Here is a 17,226-nt window from a genome sequence, read left to right as displayed (position 1 = left end):
TTATTTTGTGTCTTTTTTTTGTTGGTAAAAAAAAAAGAAAGAAATAGTGGGGAAAAAAACCTCACTTATGTCAGATTCAGTTTCCTTTTGATCATCCATCAAATTAAATGAAAAAGAATTTCCCTTTAATGCAGGTTTTAGGCTTTCAAGATGAAATTGTCACCACTTGAAGCTAATTTTTTCAAGAGTTTTCATTTCACGTTTTCATTTACTTTTTCAAATATCAATACCATTCTTCTGATTTCATAAGACAATGGCATTTATATTTACAATTCTCATTTTTTTAATATCCTTTATATATTCTTCCCACCTCCAAAAACATGCACTTTAGGTTAATTGGCCAATCCAAATAGCCCGTAGGAGTGAGTGTTTGTAGTCGCACCCGGAGTTTGCCCCCGCCTCACGCCCTATGCCAACTGGGATAGGTTCCAGCTCCCCGTGACCCGCGCAAGCGGATGAAGCGGGTAGGAAAATGTATGAATGAATAAATGAATGATTATGACGTAGTTTTACAAATTGGCCGGTGGATGGCGCTATAAACCCATTTTCCTGTTCATCGACTGCAGCATCATGACCACTTGGTGATGCGACATCACCCAAAAACACACTTAATCCATCTTTTTTTTTAAATTATTAATGAAAAGTATATTTTCACTGTATATTAAAGATTTTTTTGTAAGTAAATTAAACTTAATGTGTGTTAATTGCTCTGTAATTTAATAATTTATCACTGAGCCCGAATGGGGGGAGCTGATTGGTTCCTCTCCTCTCGCTCCCTTTCTCTCTCTCTTTCTCTTCAACAAAAACAAATAGATCTGAGGTCGGATTCGTCTGTGGAAACATTTAAACATAGGTAGACACTTAGAAAACTGAACGCTAGGATAGTTCCTTTCTTTGCGCTCTGAGGAGGATGTGGACTCTGCTCTGAATCTGCTTTTCCATCTTAGAGCTCATTTTTCCAGACTGACCCAAAATGCAGCAACATGAGACCCAGCACGTGTCCCAACAAACAGCGACAGAAACACTGGATCCGGCAGGTAAATCTAATCTAAAAATCTAATCTAATCTAATCTAATCTAATCTAACGAGAGATCTACTTTTTACACTAATCAGACAAGTTATTTACAGATAAAAATCACTTTTAAAAAAATGTAACATTGTTGAATTCAATGTTATTACGCATTTAAAATCTTAAATTTAAATATAGCAAAACTGAACTGTAGCTGTGAAAATATAAAAATAAAACACACATAAAAAACAATAATATGTTTAAACAGATATGTAGGTATATAAACTGCACCATAACCACCATACACTTTAATAATAACCTTATAATAGTTTTATAGCTAACATTTTGAATGCATGGCTTTTATTTTTACCCTGCTTTACTGATATGTTTGCGTGTTTACATACTTTATCTTAATACTTCTTACACCACTGCTCACTAGGCATGGATTAAATTGCTTAAGAAATTGAAGAGGATAATTAGTTTATAATGTGTGGATTTTTAGAGTCAGGGATCAAAGTTCATCTCAAAAAAGCTATTCAGATGAATAACATTAGCAAATTAGAGTTCATTATCATGAGGGCGTCTTCCAGTCACCATGTTTGCTCCTTTTCTTCCTCAGTTCAGTACCTGCGTCGGAAGAAATCGGCTCTGTGGGTGACCATATCTCTACTGGCTCTGTCTCTGGTGGTTCTGACTGTAGGTCTCTTCTCTGCAACTCGTACTGACAACGTGCCCGTCGCTGGATATTATCCCGGCATCGTCGTGAGTCCCTGACGTTAACGCCTTTATGACTGTTATTTGGTTTTGCTGCTCGTTCTTACTCTTAACCTGTTTGTTTCCTCTTTTATGTGCTTTCAGCTGAGTTTCGGAGCTTTTCTGGGCATAGTCGGCATCCATCTGGTGGAAAACCGTCGACCCATGGTGAGTCTGTTCCTAAGACACTCATGTCATTGTTGTAGGACATTTAATAATCACATTATAGTACTGATCCACTCATATTCAAGGTTTGCTGTGGAGGTTAAATTCGTAAATACTTATATTTGGTTTGTTGGCCTACATGTTGTGTTTCCACCTTGTACTGCTTCATAAAATAACCAGAAAAAGGTCTGCAGATATTTAATGAGTTTGAAAATACATTCAACAGATGTAAATTCACCTTTATAACCTCCAGATTGCTCTTTCTCTCAAGGTGACTTCTGTCTATATTCACCTTCTAAAAATGTGGTTCATTTCCAGAAATTGAGATACATGAACACCATAAACTAGAGGATTATATTACAGACTTTCCAAATTCACTCAACTGTGTTATGGGAAATTTCTCTATTATGAGCGAGAAGAAAATCAGATTACTCAATCTTGCTCATTTTCCTCCTATACAACTGGAGTTGTGGTTGGAAGAAGCCAACATGATTGGCTCTTGATTTCGGGGACAAGAGGGGTAAATTAAATTTGTATTGGTCAGTTACTGTATGGCAGACGGGGACACGGATATTATGTCATCAGAGCGGCTCTCTGTAACGCAGACGGTTCAAAAGATCCAGTATCAATGAACATCTCCAAAAAGATTACCGACTTCTCTTGAAATAAAAGAGTGGGCATCTTCTGATTGGAGTGGCGCCTGTTAAAAAACCTATGTTGTTCAGCTTCAGATCTTGACATAGGATAGCTGATAAGTGTGATTTACAATTACAATTGCCATTCTACACTTTGGCGTTTTCCTCGATGTCATTCAGGTAACATTAGATAACATCAGTTTCAGATTCAACACGAAACCCAGCCTGGTGTTATAAACACCGCTGACACAGAAACTTCATCAGATTGTGAACTTTTTTTTGAGACACTCCAGTGGGTTTGAGGACCAATCTGTTCTTATGCTTTGATCAAACAGCATAGAGATTGTGCCTCTACTTAGTGTGCAATTCTAAAAGAGTTTCATCTTCCTTTATTTTCACTGAACAAGAATTTAGAGGTGCTAAACTAACTGCTAGATATTTGACAGTAAAAAAAACTCATAAAAAATGAGTCCTTACAATCCAAGCCTGGCAGTGGTTTTTTTTTGTTTGTTTTTTTTCTCAGAGATGACGTTGGAGACATTTGGAAAGATTTTACGATCTTGTTAGTGCAGTGGAATAAAAAAAATGTCAAGCTGTGATGAAGATGAAGCTCGCTCCCTTGGCTCTAGTTTATAGCGGTGTCTTGTGAATTTTTCATGTGTCATCTGGGGGGGGGGGTTGTCGTCGTCAGCATGCTGCACCTTATCTGGTGGACTCATAGACCCAACCCGATGCTGACATCATAAATAAAGCATAATGAAACAAAGATTAAAACAGGCTTCAGTTTATAATGGCCAATTCTTAAAAAGTCTTCCTCTTCTCTTGCACCTTGTCATCCATTGCTCCCCGTTCTGAGCTTTAAACTTTAATGATGGGATTGCTGCTATGCCGACGCTGGTCTGTGGTGTCTCTTATGAGACACACGTGGCACAATATTCCCATCACTCAGGTGTCCCCTTTCCTCAACGCTGCAACACGAGACCCTGGCGACGGGAGCGGGGCTACTCGTTACAGAACAGCTAACTGGACCACATGGACACCTGACACCTGCGATGCTTCCCTCACTTCCTGTTCATCGCAGGACATTTCTCCTCAAGCTTAATGCATCTGCTTTGTCTGCTTTTTGTGGGTCACGGAGGTTGCTGCAGCTGACTTATTGGCCAGAGGCGGGGGACATTCCGAGCATGATGCCAATGCACTGTGGAGCCACATGAAAGACAAACAACCACGCATGCACACACTCACTCTCATGGTCAATTTGGGACCGGCCAATTAACCTGAAGCACAGGTTTTTGTGGGTGGGAGGAAGCCGGAAACCTGGAGAGAACCCACACAGACACAGGGAGAACATACAAACTCCACACAGAAAGGACTCAGACCAAGAACATACTAGCTGTGAGGCCACAGCATTACCCACTGTGCCACCGTGCTGCCCAAGAAGTCATTTATATTGAAAAATGTCTAGAATATATTTCCACGGGTTGCAGAAATGGCTGACCCCATGAAAATAAAAATCCAGTAAACCAGGTTGGTTGGTTGGTTGGTTGGTTGGTTGGTTGTTTGGTTGATTGATTGGTTGGTTGGTTGGTTGGTTGGTTGTTTGGTTGGTTGGCTGGTTGGTTGGATGGTCAGCAGGCTACCTCAAGAACTTTAAACGTTCATATATTGTGGGGGAAATGGTCCTTAGCTCGTAGCTTGTAGCTCGTGGCTGGTGGTTACTTACACCAGTAAGGTTTTCAGGTCATGTGACTGACTGGCCAGCCAGTCATGGAGTAAAGGAACATTTTCAAAAGGTGGGAATATGTGTCATTTCTGCTCCACTGACATTTCCTGTCGCTTCATTTATTCTCATCATTTCATCCCAGATATTTAAAGAAGGAAATCTGACCTGTAAATGAAAAGAAAAAGTCCATCCTCCTTGATTTTACCCTGCCGCTCCTAAACCGATAATCTGAGGTATTTCTTTACGACTAAATGCTTCGTGTGACTCTTGCTCTTTGCTCCAGCGGCCTCTTCCCCAGTAACTACCTGCATCTGACAGCACGCCGTCATTTAGGTCACCTTGCAGCTCAGAGAGCAGAACGGAGAACCTCTTATAGGGCCGTATTTTACCGAACAAGTTCTTATTACCGGTGTGTCCAACTGTGGTGGTTATTGGTCTCCGGACCACTGAGCAGGGGAGGAAGACCTTGCAGCAATCAGCGACTTCAGATACACACCCTGATGAGTTCCTGCAGTGACCCCTATAAAAATCCCTCTTTTTCTGTCTGTGTCAGATTTCCCTCTGTTTTTCTGTTCTCACTTTGGCTGTAATCAATATTTCTCATGCTAAAAATGTATAATAACAACATAACAATTGAAAAAGTTGCCTTCACAAATACACATTCTGCATTCATAACTCTTCCTGATGTAAAAATAAAGACGTAATGTTTTCAAAATTGACAAAGCAGCTTTGCACCGTTGCAGCTAGTCTTTTACAGTACATCATATTTTATGTTTCTTTTTCTTTTAAATGTAAATGACTTTCACTTCTCTGTGGTGACGTAAAAGTCCATCATCTCGCCCTCAAACGTAGTATAGTATAGATGAAGTATAAGAATAAAAAAAACAGAAATAATTAACTACTAAGTTGGCCACTTATGTCCAATACTTGTGTAAATTTGTGCATCTGTGCAGCTTGATTCCTCTCCGCCTCAGTTGACTGAGAAGAGATTGGAGGATGTGTGTTGAGGTGTTTTATGTGCCGACAGCTGGCGCAAAGATAATGTGAAGTAATGTGGTTGTCCGGCTCTATTCTCCGTGCTGCTAGCCTCATCTCCTGCTTACAGCCCATGAAAGTAGAGCCATTAAACCGCTAATGAAGCGGAGAGTCTGGACCAGTGGTAGATAAAACACACCACAAAAAAAGAGCCTTATTTTCTCAGTTCACATCTCAGAGTTTAGGAACATTCACTTTAAAACCACCTTCAATATCAGTTTTCATCACAACTGTTACTCTCACGTGTATGAATAGATATTTCAGACACGTTTCCCAAAGTTCCAGTCTCCTGGAGGTCCATTTTCGCTTTATAGAAGTTATTTCCTCATCTTTTGGGGATATGGAGCAATAATATAGAATATTAAATAAAGCAAGATCCTGCAGTTAGTTTATTTGCATTATGGTGACACGTGGTGCATTTTTTAGACAAACTTCATCGCCCACCGCAGTCGGAGTTAGGAAGGGGATACCGGAATTAATTTCCTGTCTGTTTGCCACGTCCTGTTTCTTTAAATCAAAAGATTTTTTTTAAAAATTTGTTACAGGGTGTCCAAGCAGGTCAACCAGCAATCTGAGACGTGGCTCATAAATAAAACACACAGTTACACACGTTTTAGAAGGCTGATTCTAGACGATATAACGGTGCCGAGCCGTTTCTGGCAACACTTAAAAGGTTTCAAGAAGAACAAATTTCTCATGAAAACTAGTCTCTCCTTACTTTCATGGAGTCATAGGAGCAACTGTTTAATTTGAGGAGGAGGTAGATGAGGAGGGATGTGTTTAATCTGCTGCTTCATGTAGGAGGTTTGGTCCTGGAGGAGCCATTGAACAGACAGTAAAGGAACCTCAGTGATGAAGTTCATGATCAGACATCTGTGATCAGCCAGCTGGGTGCTTGTGTGTGTGTGTGTGTGTGTGTGTGTGCGTGCGCGTGTGCGTGTGTGACTGAGGGAATTAGATTGACCTCAGAGATATAAAAGGTTGTGTACATTGCCTCCATGCCTGTAAATAAGCCCCCATAGTGTCTCCATGCAGGATCCCTGCATTACTTTCATCCTCCTACTGAAGACGACCAATCAGGACACACAAGCAGAAATATGGGGCTTGTGTGTCCTGACTGGACACATGTGCTCTGTGTGCCCAATCAGGACAGGAAAAAAAAATCAGGGAACAAAAAAGAACTAAGACGATACGTCCACACCAGTTCATCTTTCCCAGAATGAGGGAATATATCAGCTCCATATTCCAGAGAACTATGTGGCCCTATAAATGAAAATAATAATGTATGTGATTCCCTTCTCCAATCAGGCTTCACCTACTTAAGCTCTGCTCAGACCTCAGTTCAGGGCTAGATAGTCATTGATTCATCAGGTTTCTTGGACTTGAGATTTTACCAGTTTGTCAATACTTCCCTGATCTCCTGACAACCTGTTGTAGGATTTTGTTGAGTTAAAGTGTGAATGTGGACTTCTCCCCTGGTGTATAGCATGTGGTTCTTGACCACATCTGTGACAGAACAATCAGGCCAAGACTAGACCTAGTCCTTTCTCCAGTCTCGTATCGCTCAAACAGTGTGATGGAGGTCCTGATCCTGACTCAGCAGTTGACAGCCACAGTGGTGCAGCAGTCTGCTTCTGCCACAGTTCCAGCTCAAGTGATTTCAAAACGAGGCTTTCTGAAACTCTGAAGCTTTTTTCTACCAGTGTCATAAAGTGGTTCGCTACCCCAAGCTTCATTCAGTTCCATTGGATGACATCTACTGTCAGTAGGGATCATTGTTCATTTGGATTCATCATCCTAATAAACCCCTGTGAATGTGGCATGCTTCTTGAGTATAATAATACTAATTCTTAGCATAGCAATTTATAATGTGGCAGTTAGTCAAATGACTTGGTAATGCACATGCTGAGTTGCACAATCATTCATCTGAATTTGTTGTTTGTACCCCGTAGTAAAAATTCAACAAAAAAACTAAAAAAACTAAATTAAAGCTTTTAAATGCTGTTTGTTTGTCATTCATATTTTCTTTGTGCTTGATGTACATAATGTTTTATACTTGACATTGTGTTTCCTGAACTGAATGATTGTGTAACTCAGGTGTTTTTATTGAGGAACTGCAATTTTTACACAGTCGAAGGGCTCAGTCGATTTCTTTTTTCTTTTCTTTTTTAAACAACTTTTTTAGCCTCAGAAAACACCCGTTCACAGGGAACGGAGGAGGCAGGGGTCACAAGATCATTTTCGGCCAACTTGAACAAGTTTGGAGCTACAGTTTTATTCATACCCCAGTACTAAAATGGATCTTCTGCTTGGTCCAGAGGAGGCATTTTTTGATCATCGTGCATCTTCTGCATCGATATCCAGCAGCTTCCACAGGCTAATACCGGGGGGGGGGATTAAATAAAACACACATTACAAAAAATATACTCAATGACATTAATATGGTATATGATTATGTCCTACCTGTGGAAGCTGCAGCAGGTTCTTTACTGTGGTGCTGCTGATGTGGACGGTTCAGCAGTAGGTTCATGTCTGTTAGGGCAGCACCTTCAGCCTTCACTGCAGTCTCAGTTTCCTGGACTGTGAAAAAAAGTGTTTTAAATATTGGATCTTACAAAGTCACAGGTGAATTCACACTTGTCATTTCCATCCCAGACAACTTTTCATTCATTATTCGGCCAATATTTTGTCTCTGTTGTTTGGCCATGTAATTTGTGGATTGGTATAGCAATTCATTTAAAGTGTACCTCAGCATCCTTATCAATGGGGTGACTTTGGAGCCAGAAACTCTTTGTTCTTGGGACAATTCTACAGTGGCTGCTTGAAATGGCGCCATTGTCCTGTGGAATCATATTGATTTGCGATCAAAGGACGCAAATGTATTTTAAGAGTTGCCAGAGCTGCTGCAACTTCTGCCCTCTGCTCATGGGTCTGTTGCAACATCTCATAGGTATTCGTCCCCCACGTTTCCACCTCCAGTATTAATTTCATAACGCGCCAGCCCATTTGCATCTGCTTGAGATGCTGTGGTGCTGCTCTTAGAGTGCATGCCTAACTTTGAGGATTCTGGCAGTGGCAGTCATATTTTGAGCTGCATCTGTCACCAAGCATCTAACCTTTCCACGTTATCCCCATTCCTCTATCAGCTCCTGCACAACAGCTGCAATATTGTCAGCTGTGTGGCTGTTAGGAAAGGGATAGACCCCCAAAACGGTGGTCAAAAGCTGTTCCTCAACACCAACAAAATAGCATGTAACCACCAGATATGCATCCATGTCAGTGGAGGTCTACAGCTGTGAGGCTGACGCTATCAGTGGTCAGTAAATTAGCCTTCGCCTTCTCCTTTTCCTCCACGTATCTCTGCTCCACCGTAACTGTATTCCTACATGGGACAGTCTATGTAGGATCATCTGAATCAAGGATCATTCACCACAGTGAAAGGCTGAGACTCTTTCTCTATAAAGTCCACAAGAGCCTCATCGAGCTCTTGCTTCCTGGATCGTGGAATAAATAGAGTGCATAAATAAATAAACAATTGATCAAAATACAGTAAGTTAAGTTTAATTTAAAGTTAACTACATTTAAGTGAAATGCATTTAGTTGACAGAAGTAAGGTTTATGCTTCAATGCTTCTGTCAACTTCAGTTTCTATAAAAGTGATTCACATAAATGGTGTTTACCTGGACTGTTGGAATGAGGCTGGGTGTTCTCGTTGTTGTTGTTGTTGTAAACCAATTAATGAGGGCAAAGCAAACACTGCACCTGTAAAACCAACAAGACGTGTTACTCATCTCACGCACTATATTTATCTATGACAGCTGTAAACTCACATTTTTTATATCTGTCTGTTTGATGAAAATTTCAGATTTACTTATCAGATATTATCAAGTTTTTATCATATTTTAAGTCTTCTGTTCATTCACATCTTGATAATTGAATTTAATTTATGATATGAATATGAATTAATAATTAATTAATATGAATTTATTATATTTTGAGTGTCTCTGCACACATTCAAATACCATCAAATAAATGGAAATCTAATAAACGATGTGCTTCTATATAATTTTATTTATTCTGAATGTAACTCTATTTATTCTGGTGAAATTACTCTTTAGTTTTTGTTTGTCAAAAAACATATCTTCATGACCCTACGCTGGTTTTTCATCCTCTGGTCTTCCTTCATCTCTTCAAGCTCGTGGCAGCAATCATATTCATCAGTATCGGAGTCGTGGCCTCGTTCTTCAGTGCCATTGTGGACGGCATCATCGCCACGGAGTTCATCGTAAGGAATATTCATTTACATCACTGCACTGTAAAGAAGAAAATACACTCAAATACACACTACGAAATTAATTGGTTCTGGAAGAAATTTCGTAAGTAGAAAATTTCGTAAGTAGAGACCCGTTTTCCATGCAAATGCCCTAATCCGTTCCAAGCCCCCCAAAACTCAGACATAAATGTTTTATAAAGCATAAAAATGCATCAAAACGTGTAACAAATACATGTTGTCATGAATGTAGCGCAGGGAGGCAGGACTCAAGTGCACGACACTGAGCGGTAAAATCACAAAACAAGGTTTATTCCAGACAAGGTTTGGTACACAGGTAAAGCAGTCAATCCAGGCAGAGGTATCCAAGGCGGGAGACGAAAAGGCATGGTCAAAAAACGAGCTAGGTTCAAACACAAAAAGCTATGACAAGAACTGTGACAAAGGCTGGGACGTGAGCAAAGAACTACAACGAACTGGCGACGAGACAAGACACAAAGGGGAAATATATGCGGGACTGATGGGGGGGTGGTTGGACACCGGTGCAGGAAACACAATCAGGGATCAGGTGCACGCAGACGGGGAAGGGGCAGGGCAGACAGGAACCTGAACAGAAGACAGGGGTGAGTGGTCACAAAATAAAACAGGAAGACAAGACATGAAACATAGGGAAGCAAATAAAAAACTTTAAAAAACAGGATGACACATGTTACAATTAGATGATTACACAATAAATGAGAGTGGTGCATAATGTAAAAGACAAAAAATAAAGAATGAAAAGGATGGTTATTTACCTTTTAACTGCTATCCATTGTTTTTTGCCCTCTTTGGTTCATGCGCTCTTGCCTCACCATGCCCAACAACAGAGTGAATTCCAGTCCTCCTTTTGAACTTCTCCAACCACCCACGCAATGCCTTAAACTCCTTAAACTTCCTTTTGTTTTAATAACGTGGCGATTGTAGATGCATTACGGCCATATTCTTTGGAGAGATCAACCAGACGCATCCCTTTTTCATGCTTTTCTATTATCTCTTGCTTTGTTTGTATGGACAAAAAAACTCTGTTCGTCTTTTCTTTTCCTCTTTTTGCCGTCACTTTCTTGAGGTCCATAGCGAATACTCTAAAAGTTAATACATTTACGTAAAACTATCAGAACACCTCATGGGGTCGAGGGCCGAATGACAAGGACGCTGCTGAAACACCTATCTAGCTACAAATAGAGGCATCCATTGGCCTCTTAGCCAATGGGACGCCAGGATGCTAGGTAATAGCCAATGGCAGAGCACCTATAAGAATGTTGCTTTCAGGGACCTTTGGGAGCTGCGAGTTGCAGCCCATACTATATTTGTACCTTTCGTAACTCAAAATTTCTTTCGTAACTAGAGGTAATTTTCCTGTTGAGGCGTTTCGTAAGTAGAAAATTTCTTATGTAGAGACATTAGTAATTAGAGGTACCACTGTACATAAAGAACTTATTTTTGCTTCATATTTTCCAACCAGACTTAATTATCTCACCTGCAAATATGTAGAAGTAGATTGGATTGAAAGATATTACAGCGTGTAAAAAGACATTTTTAAAAAGATACTCCATCATTCTGTCTGCTTCCATGTAACTGTGGCTCATGTATTTATCATGTTTAACCAACCAGTTCATTCTCTCTCTCCATCAAATCCATTCAATCCATCAACCACCAGGACATCAGACCCTTGCAGGAGGACATCTGTGACTTTTACACAAGTGGATCAGGCTACGCCTACGACAGCTATTATTCAGAGGTGAATCCCACACACAGACAAAACTGTGAGCTGTCAGTGTCGAAATTTTGTTAATATGCTAAGAAAGAAAATATGTTTCTAAAAACAATCAATTACTAGCCCTAAATATAACATAAAGTAGCCAAGTCCAGTTTGTCGCTCTACAAACCAGACTTGGCTACTCCCAAATCTGAACCTGCTGTATTATACATACTTAAATAAGTACAGTATGGTATAGTTCTACAATTAGCAATATATATATATATATATATATATATATATATATATATATATATATATATATATATATATTTCACTTTATGTTTACTGTGTTCAATAAACATTAAAATGCACATTTTATAATTATTGAATCATTATTTTAAGGACAGAACCTACAATATAACTTAGCACACCATCAGTGACGTGCGGTGAGGTTCATGGCTTGTGAGGCACTGATTTCATCATAATTAGATTTACAAACATATTAACCTACAGCGTAGCTTATTCACCATTTAATTATCAACAGTGAGTCGGTTATTTTAAAAGTCTCAGAGCAGAATTGTTTACACATCGAAACTGTAACACACAATTTGCACATTTGATTTTTTTAAAAATGTGTTATGTTGTTACTTACATGTTGGTTTATATGTGACATTTACTTATAAATGAAGTCCATGCGCTGCATCTTCAGAACAAAAGCAGCGAAAAATTTTTGAGTTGAGATATGTAATCCTCCATTTTTATAGTAAGGCAAGGCGAGCGGAAAACAAATGAATGGCTGTAGTTTACTGTCACTTCTTTTACGGCCGAGGAAGAAGAATCCTTGGTCGAATCCCTGGGATCACCAGCGCCCCCCAGCATGAAGCCGGAGAAATGTGTGCCTCACTTAGTGCCTCTTCTCAGCCGTTTCAGGACCGCTCAACTCAAGAAAGACGTTACACACAAAGTTGTTGACAAAAAAACACTGTACATTATATAAATTATCTAAATTGTTGAAATTTACTTCATAGAGCAAACACTTTAACATTTTAATAGCGACATATAGAGAGATAGCATTACGATCTCGCTGTATAGCATACCAGCACAGCTAGCTGAGCCATTGCGCAATCCATGGTGAGGCTCGGCTGGCTGGTGCCTCGCCGCAGGTCTCTTCTCAGTATTCAGTTTTAAATTTTGAGTAAAAATAACCTAACATTGGTGATGTTGAATATAAAATAACTTTATAATACTCATCATTGAATAAATATAACCATTCAATTTATTTCTTCCATTTTTCTTTTTTTTTCTCTAGTTTTGGCAGGTGAGGCCGTGCCTCACCTGCCTCCCCTGACCGCACAACACTGTTTACAACATTAATAAACATTGGAACACAGACATAAAACATTGTATGGCAGATGAGGAATGTGACTACATAGGAATGCTTCATGCACAGCAGTGCCTCTCTTTACCTTCACACCTTGTATCTTTATCCCAGTACTGCATTTCAAAAATCTTAATTTTCTGTTAATCTGAAACTATTAATCCAGAACACAACTGTAACGATATTGTAAAAATATGTTGATGGTATTATGGTATGCAGTGACGTACGGTCAGGTGAAGCACGGCCTTGCCTGCCATCGAGAGAAAAATGGAAGAAATAAATTAGTTATATTAACCATTAAAATGTTCAAACACGTTTGCTCTATGAACTAAATTTATATATATATATATATATTTATATATATATATACACACACACATATATACTCTGTGTGTGTATGTGTGTGTGTGTGTGTGTATATATATATATATATATATATATATATATATATATATATATATATATATATAATGTACAGTGTTTTTTGTCAACAAAATGCATTAACGTCTTTGAGTTGAGCGGCGAAAACCACCTGTGCCCTCTACCAATGGTAGGGGGCACAAGTGGTTTTCGAACGCTTTAGACATCGAACAAATCGGAATTCGACCAAAAAATTTGGATTTTTTTTTTTTGTCTTAGAAGTCGAACAAACTTTGGAAGTCGAACGCAAAACAAACGCAGTCACATCAATCCTCCTCCTCTCCCTCTCTAACGTTCACTTATGCCAACTTGTTGCGATACCTGACTTGCTCATCCGGAATCTGCGTGGTGAATGATAAGCGGAAGGAAATATGTTTTTCTGTTCTTTATTGAACCAGAGCCCGCTACGCTCACCTGAACACTCATTTGAACACTGGCACATTACGGTATTTCAATAGAAATAGCGTATTATATTTACATGTGATCACCTCCGGGTACAACAGGAAGTCCCAAAATAAGAGCGTCACAGGATCGTATTTAACACAACTGCTCACCACCACAAAGGTATAAATTCTCATCTTTATTGATCTTATACTTAAATTGTAATGTGCTTTTTATTTTAGTTTACTGTATTCAATAATTTTTCACTTAATTTGCATTCCATTGTCTATGGTACGAGTTATGGTACCGTAAACTTCTTTCTTTCTGTTTTAAGTCCTGTACTGAATATGAATGGAGCATATTCAACATGGAGACAAGAGCCTCTATTTTTAGTTTGATAAATGTTAGTTTTCTTCATTCAGGAATGTTTTTGATGTGAATTCCTTTTTGTGTGAATCTCTTTTAGGATTTTGTGTCAACGTGAATTTCTTGTAATTTGGCTTTTATGAATAAATGTATTTTTTAAAAATCAAAAAATCTTCTGAAGCACTTTAGTGCTTTCATCTAATGTAAAATTGTAAAATGTTTGCATGTAATTAAAGTGTTTTTGCAAAAAATAAAAAAAAATCTCCTGTTTGCTTCTTTCTTTTACATTTCTTTGATATGTTTCCTTACTATACAATTTGACATATAAATGACATTATGAAATAACACATAGTACGTGAATACAGAGGCAGAAAATGGATGGATATTATGTTGAAAAAAGGTAGTTTTCTAGTGTCTTGGAACCGATTAAGACCATTTACATTATTTGTAATGGGAAAAATGTATTCGGAAGTCAAAAACATCGGTATTCGAACAGCCTTCTTGAATGAATTGTGGTCGGAAACCGAGGTTTGCCTGTAAAGCCATTCATTTGTTTACCACTCGCCTTGCCTTACTACAGTATTTTTTTTTCTACTATACTATATTTACTATATAATTTTTTTCGCCGCTTTTGTTCTGAAGGAGTGGCGCATGGACTTCATTTATGAAGTAAACGTTACATATAAACAAACATGTAGGTAACAACATAACGTATTTTTTAATCAAATGTGCTTATTTGTGTGTTACAGTGTGTACGTGTAAATAATTCTAATAATTCTGCTCTGAGACTTTAAAAATAACCCACTCACTGTTGATAATTAAATGGTGAATAAGCTGCACTGTAGGTTCGTATGTTTGTAAATCTAATTATGATGAGATCAGTGCCTCACCAGCCATGAACCTCACCGCACATCACTGGTTGTAAATGATATCTGAAATTAATTTGAGTTGACAGGAATATCTTAGTCTGTGTTCTTGGAACCTTTTTGTGCTTCTGTTAAGATAAAACCACAGGGACATCTAGTGGTTAAAAATAGTTACAACATCACAAGACACAACTGCAATTGTTAACTCCTCAAAGAAGTTCTGGAAAAGTCATATTGACAAGAAGAGTGTTTTGAAGATTTCAGTTGCATGTGTTTTTCTTACAAATGAAACAGAAATTGAATATAGGGCTGCTAACCCTCCCCTCTGACGTTGCAGGTGACGTGCCGTTCATTTGACAAAACATGCAAGATGAAATTAAGGAGCAACACCTGCTACTGCTGCTACCTGTACAACTGTGAGAAGTAAGACGCAACGCACGAGGTCCAAGTAATCACATCCTGCAGATCATGTCACAAGATTAACAGAAAATATTAGATCATTGATTAATGCTTTCATTCATGTTCCTACTCAGTCAGTGACTAGATGTCAACCTGGAGGGATAGACACTAATAAAATGGGTCAAATCAATTGTTTTATCTCCTTTTGTCTCTTAATGATACAAACTTTGTGATCTGCAGTGGTTCCTTCCTCCTTCTCTTCCTCTCGCAGCACAGAGTATCACAAACAGTACTATGAGTTCACTGGGGTCGGCAGCTGCTGGGACGTGATCCACTTGCACCGTCTGCTGTGGGCTTCGGTGGTGCTCAACATCATTGGATTGTTCCTGGGAATCGTTGCTGCTGCTATCCTCGGAGCGTACAAAGATATTGTGAGCCTCAATCCAAAATATTTCCCACAGGAAAAGAAGAAACCTTGATTTGATAGACAGGATTTTCATAGAAATGTGGCTCATTGGCTGGCCAGCTAACATATCTCCATGTTTTAATGGTCTCATTGTTTCTACCTTAGATTAAACAGCATGTATAATGATTTATTTTGATTTCTCACCTCATCTAAAGTATTTTTTAATCATTTTTTTTCTGCAGCAGAAGCCAGTGGTTGCACAGGTGACTCACAGCCCCACGCCAACGCCTCACATCCTCTACAACCCCAACCAGCACATGCTCTCCTACACCGGCTTCTGTCCTTCTGGACAAACTCTGCCTGCCTACCCCAACTACCCCATATCCATTCAGGTGAGGGGCCCCTTAACCTTTAATAGGAACCTTTAGGAAACCACAGGTGTGACTAAAAATAAGAAAATCACTGGTGGGTGAATGAACCCAAGTATAGCTTCAGCATCCTGGTATTACACACAGCTCCTCTGCTCCCCCACAGCATAACAGCAGCTACCAACCCTCTGCTACCCCCCAGATGATCCCAGAGGGTGGCACCACGTCCAACTCCACTCTACTGCCTGAGGAGAACCAGAACCCACAGCCTCCTCAGGTTCTGACCCAGCCGCCGCCTCAGGGACCTACCCAGGAACCAGGGGGCTACATGATGACGCCCAATGCCCCCGTCCTCTTTGGATCCACCTACAGCCCCTTTGAGAAACCTCCACCTTATGCCTGCTGAACCCTCAGAAAAACACATCGTAGACTAAATGTTCAGATTAGACTGAGTATGGTGAAGTTCATGCATGATGGACAACACATCCAAGTTTCATGGCTCCACAGTCGTGATACAAAAGCTATATTATAGCGTGATAATATAGACATGATTATTTCCTGTGCATTCATCAAAGGAAACATGTTTGTAAAATAAACTATGTACCGAATGCGTTAATGCTGAGAGTAAGACCAAAACCAGTCTCAGATCTACTGGTAAATATGAAGCTAAAGCAATTAGCTGGTTAACTGAACATAAGACTGAAAACAAGAAATGGCTTGCATGGTTGCAAATACCAAAAATAAAATCCACATACTAGCATGTTTAAAGCAAACAGATTAACATGTTTTATCTCAATCTCCTCAAAACCAGATAACAAACTGCCCTCTGAAAGTTATTGTTCATGTCACTCCCAGCAAGAAAAAAAAAAAATTTGTCCCAGACTCTTCAATATGTCTTATTTTTTGGGTTACATTCTAAAGCAGATCATTAGATGCTTCCGTATCACATGTGATAAATTTATAGCTGTGGACTTGAAAGTGATCTGATAGCTGCATCTGTTCTGTTAATTCCAAGTTTTTATTTTTAATTGTTTCACTGTAATTGACGTACTAATAACAATTGTAATAAAGGGCTTTATTTAAATGTTATTATAGAATATCACACTGATGATACTAATGTATGTTGGTGAGAATCATTTTAATATGCACTGTAAAACGTGTTAGTTACCACGGGATGTAAGATGCTCTAGCTGCTCCTTAAATGTAAAATAATTAAAAGAAAATTAGAGAGCTTTAACATTTGTAAAATAAAATAGAAATATAGTAAGGGTCTAAAAAGATCTACATTGTTTGATAAGAGTTTGTGGAGAAGTT

The 17,226-nt window shown here is 39.0% G+C and overlaps 1 protein-coding gene across 1 annotated transcript; it reads left to right on the top strand.

The window, feature by feature from the left end:
* Nucleotides 1-973: 973 nt before the first annotated feature.
* On the top strand, nt 974-16,318 carry LOC137600349 (transmembrane protein 255B-like). Its single transcript, XM_068321931.1, has 9 exons — nt 974-1,037; nt 1,629-1,771; nt 1,868-1,930; nt 9,516-9,605; nt 11,287-11,367; nt 15,077-15,162; nt 15,410-15,569; nt 15,787-15,936; nt 16,079-16,318. Exons 1-9 carry the CDS (start codon nt 974-976, stop codon nt 16,316-16,318), a joined length of 1,077 nt encoding a protein of 358 aa, XP_068178032.1.
* The last annotated feature ends 908 nt before the right edge of the window (nt 16,319-17,226 follow it).

Source organism: Antennarius striatus, chromosome 1, assembly GCF_040054535.1.
Source record: "Antennarius striatus isolate MH-2024 chromosome 1, ASM4005453v1, whole genome shotgun sequence".
Classification (NCBI taxonomy): domain Eukaryota; kingdom Metazoa; phylum Chordata; class Actinopteri; order Lophiiformes; family Antennariidae; genus Antennarius; species Antennarius striatus.
Note: the sequence above shows the minus strand (reverse complement) of the source record. Positions and strands in the feature narration are given on the sequence as shown.